The 7,500-nt window shown below is 38.6% G+C and overlaps 1 protein-coding gene across 2 annotated transcripts in view; it reads right to left on the bottom strand.

The window, feature by feature from the left end:
* LOC137982080 (E3 ubiquitin-protein ligase TTC3-like) overlaps positions 1–7,500 on the bottom strand; it is a 70,905-nt gene that overhangs the window by 45,107 nt on the left and 18,298 nt on the right. For both annotated transcript variants that reach the window (XM_068829124.1, XM_068829123.1), the window contains exons 6-14: positions 7,161–7,248; positions 4,623–4,688; positions 3,587–3,648; positions 2,833–2,906; positions 2,484–2,563; positions 2,305–2,399; positions 1,937–1,999; positions 1,659–1,713; positions 1,415–1,559 (exon numbers count right to left, since the gene is read on the bottom strand). In XM_068829124.1, coding sequence (XP_068685225.1) covers positions 1,415–1,559; positions 1,659–1,713; positions 1,937–1,999; positions 2,305–2,399; positions 2,484–2,563; positions 2,833–2,906; positions 3,587–3,648; positions 4,623–4,688; positions 7,161–7,248 — 728 coding nt within the window. The remainder of the gene's footprint in view (positions 1–1,414; positions 1,560–1,658; positions 1,714–1,936; positions 2,000–2,304; positions 2,400–2,483; positions 2,564–2,832; positions 2,907–3,586; positions 3,649–4,622; positions 4,689–7,160; positions 7,249–7,500) is intronic.

The following is a 7,500-nucleotide window of genomic DNA, read 5'->3' as shown; positions in this document are numbered from 1 at the left end:
TGAATGAAGATTTTCACGTTTACTCAATTGTGCCGTGGTGTTAGCTTAATACAGCAATAAATAAATAATTGCGCGCTTTTAGAGCATGTTATATTTTCTCTTTCGATTCTCTTAACATCCAAAACGAGCAAGCAGAATTGTGACCATAATTGACCATTGACCGTAGTCTTTGGATGACTTTGATGATAAAGTTTCAATTCAGCTTTTGTCACGATGGGAAAGACGCGGTAGTATTTGGAATTCCAGTTTGTTGATATTACAACACCAACTTTCGAACGAGGTCCCTTTTTACTCTGATAAATTACATGTCCGTGGTCATTTTGCTAGTTTGTGACTGGGTTTGTGCCTGGGGAACGCATCGGAAAGTCGTGTTTTTTTTTCAGAACAAGTGAATAAGATCGCGACATTATTTTTCTACATGCCGAAGGATAATGAAGATAATATTTTTTTCGCGGGCCAAGAACACTGAAAGCTCACTTAGAGTCGACATGAATATTGCATACAAAGGCTCAGTTAGCGGAATTGTTCATTTCTTCGAGACATAAATCGCTATCTCTAGTTTTTCTCGAGTTTATGCATATTACAAAGTCCATCTTTCTCGACTCTCGATTCTCAAGCCTTGATTCTTGCGTCTCGAAACTCGAACGTCTCGACCTTCGCGATGCGAGAATCGAGTTTCGAGGATCGAGTAGAGACTGTCAACTTACCTTTGAGCGGTACTGTACTTTAAAAACAGACATCTTAAAATGTTTACAGCCTAACCACTTCATAATGCAAAAATGTTTAAAATGTGCCCACACTTGTCTTGAGGATTTGTGTATAAAGCGTATGCGTTCTTCACCTTGGGTGTGTCGGTATCGTTAAGTAAAAGTTAGCCTCGTTTTCGCATTGGCTGTTAAACAAAGATGGCGGCCAAGCAAGGCTACCCTGAATTGTTTGCATTCTTTCCAAAGAAATCACATTCCACCACAGGTATTTAAATATATTTTTACTTTCTATATTGTTTTCTCATAAATACTGTGGTATTTTCACTTACTGAAGAATATTTTACTAACTCTTTCATCGCCTTTGAATAAAGTGAAAGTCTTGTTTGCAATTATTTTGTCATTCCCTTGGCTAATTTTGATGCCCAGAAAGCTGAAAAGCGTATAGTTACAAAGTTCTAGATTTTAAACTTTTTTGGGGGAGAATGCCCCAAGACCCCCCTAGGAGAGGCAGCCTACTCTCATATGGGTAGACACCTACACATCATTTTATTGAAAGCCCTGTTTCTTACATTTTGAAATGTGTCAGATGAAACAAAAACCTCTGAAGCACTGGCAGTAGCAGAGCCAGACATTTGGATCCCTGATCTTGAGGACAAAAACCTTGAGAACAATCCACTATTTTTTTGCCAGCTCTGCTTAAAACTCACTTGATTGGATACTCTTCTCAAATCTTTCAAGTTGGGTGTCTAAGTCCTTCTTCTCAACACAAATTTTCCTTGCCTTCCTATTTGTTTCCTTTGCTCGTTTAATGTTACCAATTTCAAAGAAGGCCTGGGCATATCTGTACTGCGCCTAAAAATGGAGAAAAAGCTTAATAAAAAACATAACAATAATATTATTATCTTTACTGTCACCTTGGCAGAAAAGCTAATCTTACATGTACAGTCTTACCTTGTGCCAATCTGCTTTTAAAACTACCGCTCTTCTTCCATCAGCAAGAGCACACCTAGCAACAAAACAACTTTTTAATGTTGCCACCAACAAAAACATGGGTTGTCTCCACTACCTACAGTAGCACTATCATAAAGGTGGTCAGGACTAGAATTCCACGAAGATAACTGTTAGAAAGTAGCTTATCTTCATTGAAACCTCGCCAGAAACAGGTAACAGATGGTAAATGCAAAATTAGAAAATCTAGAAAGATTTGCAAAATACTTAACTTTCCTTACCATGGCTCCTGAGTTTTAAGGTAGCTCTGAGCTCGGTTACCAAAAAGGACATGATTGTAGGGACTGCAAACAAAGACAGTAATTAGAAATAATTATTATTAAGGTGAATGGTAAGTAAAGCCAGCCTAATCAAATTTTTGAATACATGTACTATGAGGGTCAATTTTATTTGCACAAACACTAATTTACAAGGGTTGATAAGTTAATAATTAATGTCAAAACATCCAGAAGGTAAATTAAAGTCAAGGAGGAAAGTAAATTAATCCACCTGAAGCAACTCTCAGGAGTGAAATGGTAGTCGAAAACCATGGTCTAAGTTAGCTTTTGTTCAAATAACCAGCCCTATAGATGAGTTTTGAATTTAATACCTTGATTGCAAGGCCAGGGAATAAGCTGAAATGGCTGCTTTGTATTTTCCTTCAGCAAAAGCACCATTGCCTTCCATCTTCTTGACAGCTGTTTGCTATGAAAACAAGCAAAATCTTATTACAACAAGAGGTTCTACACAGCTCACTAAAACCGCACAAACTCTTAACCCAGCACTTACCTTTTCTTGCTGTGTGCATTCTTTGATAAATCCATCTGCAATATCAGTACCTGAAGCCAAGTCCTTGACATGAAGAGAAACTGCAAAACAAACAAAAATTATTGTCAAAAAGACATATACATATAAAAGTTGATACAATGATAATGGTATTAACCACTAACCACCTCTACTACATAAGTGAGCACAAGAGCTCTGTTAATTTGGAAAATTATCAATTGACTTCAAACAGATAAAATCAAATCAAAATAATGTTGGTAGGTATAATTATCTTGGCAAAAAGGGATCACTCTCACGAGATTGAAACCTGCTCCACCCCCCCCCCCCCCCCCCCCCCCCCATGCACATGTACCTTGATTGTGAGCAAGTAACAGTGCAACATCTCCTTGTTTTTTGGTCATTCCTTGCTTCAGTTCAATTTTATTCCTGAAAAGAAAAATCCATACATGCAATTAAGTCCAAAGTACACGTAATTCACCCAAGTTTAACCCTTTGACATCCAAACCGGCCTGACTTAGTATTTTACTCTGTCTAACACCAGTCGATTTTACTTGTCAATGGGGAACCCCCGGGAGTCAATGGGTTAAGTTAATTCATTTACAAAACTTTGGCAGGGAAAGAATAACATTAATCCAAGTTGCCTAGAGGGACAAAGTGCAGCACTTCTAATTAATTTTATTTTAATTCCACTTGTCATGTACTAATAATCATTGCAAACTTGGCAAGTACCTCTTAATCAATAGGCCAATTCCGAGTTCATGTCTGCCTCCTTTTCAAAGCAAGTCTAAGTGCAAAGTTTTTCTTATGAAAATTAGTTTTCATTCATATGTAAAGTAGAACTAATTACCATCACAAAAACATCGCACTTAGACACGCTTTGAAGAGGTGACATACGTTAACTCAGCAATGGCCTTTTAGTAATCAAGGAAATATCCTCTCAAAAGCAAAGTTCAAAACTGGCATGCAGATTTGAATATTCAGTTCAAATTTTAAAACAACTGGTCATGCGTGACATAGCTTGACTGTAATACACATGCATGACCTAAGGCGAACATGTACTCTCAAAGGTAAGTAAAATTGGGGGACATAAATACTTTGAAAAGTACCTCAAACTACCAAAGGCCTTGAAGCTTTCAGCAGAGGATATGGCTTTATCAAGATGCTGGGACTAGATAAAAACCAACAAATTAGTGACTGAATTCATAGTTAAAAATTGGCAATAATATTGTACAGTCATCAGCAGCAACTTAACATGAGTCAGCAACACTGACAACTGTGGTTTGACGGCCCCATGTACTCCAAAGTACTGAGTAAAAAAAAATAGTGGCTATAGTGGTTTTATGTGGAGGGCTTTTATTACTTTGATTTTTAATTGCTTTCCTATCTAAAGTGACTTAAATTTACAGGTGGAAAAATTCAAGCAGTTGCCAAGAATTAGATTGTTCTACATATAACATCTCTTCTAGGGCTATATTGTTAGGCCAGTGTTCAAGTTCAAGTTCAAGTTTATTTTAAAAAATTACAGTTAAATCGTTCAGTTAATAAACATGGTGAAAGATGGAGGGCGGCTTGGGACAGGAAGGAATGCCTGTAAAACTCTTTTTAAAAGGTTTTCCCGGTATACTACGTTTTTATAAGGGTTTTTCTGGTATATTGAAATCCCTTTTTAAAAAGACTTTTACAGGCATTTCTTCCTGCTGCCCGTCCCAAGCTGCCATGTTTACCAACTGAACACCTGAAACAGGCTATGGCCATAATGGTGGAAGGTACACGTAAGTGCTCTCACCATCGCACCAACACTGCTTCCCTGAATTCAGCACTACTGCATACTCATTGGAAGAGGTCTCAGTGAATAATATTCTACACAGTCTTGTTCCCAGAATCCGCTTTTCTTTTGATCAGCACCAAGAACACAGACTCTGGCCACTTCCACGGTAGAAAGTCGGCAAATCAAGGATTTCCAAATAATCTATGCACACTCAGAAATTTGAAACAAGAGTGGTTGTCAACGGTTACAAAAATGGACTGTCACTATGACTGTGCATAAATTTGAAGTGGCCAGAGCTTGTGGTCTTGGTGCTGACCAAAAGAAAAGTGGACTCTGGGGATGAGATTGTATTCTACAGAAATTAAAAAACATACCATTTTCAACCCAGAACTTCCAATGATGTCAAGAACTTTAATCAGCCCGTCTTTATTCTTGCGGAGCTAACAGGGTACAAGGCAGATAAAGTAAACAACTTTGACCACTGTACCACAAAAAATGAACAAGATTTTTTCAGTTTAAAAATTAAGTCTTACTTGCATTTTGAAACACGAGAAAGATATTTGTCTCTGGTTACTGTACAGTGCACGAATAGTTTGATGTTCACGAAATGAATGGGTGTCTGCCGTGAAATCTGCATCATCGTGAAATTTTGATAAGCCCCCTTTTCTTGTGAAAGGTCACAAATAATCACTTTTTCTCAAGACGTAATGTCACAAATTTGCATTGCAAGAGATGCCAGAAAACTAATGGAGAGTTTTCATAACAAACCATAACAATCATACAAAAATTTGGTTTATCAACAGAGTTGATAATGTAAATTGACCACCGTACAGAGATTCTTTAGTTTCTTTAGTTTCTTTAGAAACTACCCCTTCATTCATAACAATCATAGACACAGTAGCCAGATTAACAAGGCAACCATTTCTCCCCAAGTAATCTTTGGCTCTGGTCAGTGTAAGCAACATTCTTATTACACAAGTATTTTACTACAGGCCAAAAGACAAAAAAGAAAGGTATAGAGTGTTTTCACATGATGTTACGGCAGCGATGTTGGTGTGCCTAAACAATAGAACGGCGGCCATGTTAATGCACCCAACTAATCCTCTGGGAGCTCTTAGTCTAAACCTTTTCTTTTGAAGTTTTGGTGGAAAAACAAGGTTACTGATCATGAGAGTGAAAACAATCTATAGCTCCGGCTCCAGTTGTTCAAAAGATGGACAATGCTATCCACCGGATAAATCACTACCCATTGGATAGCGCAATCCATCAATTGAACAACTGGGGCCTGGTATACACAAATTTTAAAATACAAATATACATGTAAAGGCTGTAAGTAAATTAGGCAGCACCATTTAGCCATGTGATCAAAGAAAACAATGGGGCTGCAAATAAAGACTTTTCCAGATTTTAAAACAATATCATCATCATCAGCAATCCATATTTGATCCAGGTTTATCCCCATAAACGGGGGTGGCCGGATTTACCCCACTTTGTCAGCAATCGTTCTAACTACCACTCTCCATCTCGCTTGATTCACGGCGTCCTTTTTCTCCAAACCAACGCTCTTGCTCTCCTTCTCCACTTTCGTCTTCCATGTCTTCTTTGGTCGTGCTTGCTTCCTCTTGCTTTTCACTTTTCTCAGAACATGCCCATCATCCCTCCTCAACACATGCCCATACCATCTCACTCCATTTGTCTTTGCCATCTGAACCATTGTGTCCTTCAATCCCAACATCTCCGTCAGGTCCTCTGTCCTCTTTTTCTCCATCAGTTTTGCACCACACATTGCTCTCTCAGTCCTTCTCAAAATTGCTATCTCATTTTCCCTCAGACACCATGTCTCACTCCCATATAACATCGCCACTCTTACACAACTCTGATAAACCATTCCTTTCACCTTCAGCGAGAACCTTTTTGAGTTCAGCAACTCTCCATATTCCCTGAACGAACTTCACACAGCCAATTCTTGCTCTTGCTGTCACAGCTGCCTCGCAACCACCACTTGCATTTACCCTATCCCCCAAATAACAGAAACCTCTCACCGTTTCCACCTCTTCACACAACTCCTCCGCCGGTTCCGCTAATCCATCAGCTTGCTTCTTGCATCTTCCACACACAAAATCTCTCCCCAACCTTGAAGTCACCCTCTTTACATCTTCCATGGATCGATTTTCCACATTTCACACACAATACTGAATTTGCCATTACTCACTTCCCACAAATACCACATGGATCTACCTTACTCACAGACACTTTACCTTCTGCCCCACTCACTACCACTTTTGTCTTCCCAAGGTTCACTTTCAGCCCCTTGCTCTCGAATGCCTCCTTCCATTTCCAGAACTTCTCCCTCAGTCCCTCTATCGTCTCACTCATCAAAACCAAGTCATCTGCATACAACATCTCACTCATCAAACCATTTCTAATACTCTCCGTAACCATGTCAACCGTGACAACACAGATCCCTAATGCACACCAATTTTCACCTCAAACTCCTCAGAAAACTCTAGCCCAACTCTGACTCTTGTCTTTGGACATTCATACAAACTCATCACTGCTCTCACCATTGCCTCTGGTACACCTCTCTTCCTCTCCTTCCTTGGGTATTAGAAACAAAGTAGGGAAAGTAGAATAAAGAATAGGCAAGACAACTGCAACTGACATTAATTTTTAGTTTAAGTTACCAGCATCACATGCAATGCATTTTATGTCTCATGTTACAAGAATCGTGTAATGAACTACAGGAAGCACCTTACGCATAATATTGAAAAATATGCTAGTACACTGACTGGACGCTCTTGCACTATCTCAACCTACTTTTTGCAAAGAGTAACTAGACTTTTCATTTGTAAAGTGTTGGTAAAACACTTAGTCTAAAGCATAGCACTTTTGGTTAAATACTTTCCACTTACTGCATTGTCAGCTAATTTATCAAATGCTTCCTCAACTAAATCAACTGCATTGAAGTATTTCTCTTCCAAGGCTCTGATGTCAAATGAACTAAAAACAGACAACCACACATTAGTATTTCACATCAAATGTTAGTGGGTTTGATTGTCTTTTATGTGCAAAAAGCAACTTCCTTATCAGGGAATGTATGACACCAAGATATCAAGTTGTAGGTGAACCCAAGTTAACATCAGGATTTTTACACTTTGTGTCCTTAAATTCCCTGACATTTCAAGGACTTTTCAAGGACCATATATCTGGAAAGACAAAATCCATGACATATGAAAGCCTAAAAAGTATGCA

The sequence above is a fragment of the Montipora foliosa genome, chromosome 13 (assembly GCF_036669935.1).
Source record: "Montipora foliosa isolate CH-2021 chromosome 13, ASM3666993v2, whole genome shotgun sequence".
NCBI lineage: Eukaryota > Metazoa > Cnidaria > Anthozoa > Scleractinia > Acroporidae > Montipora > Montipora foliosa.
This window is presented reverse-complemented; position numbering and strand designations above follow the sequence as displayed.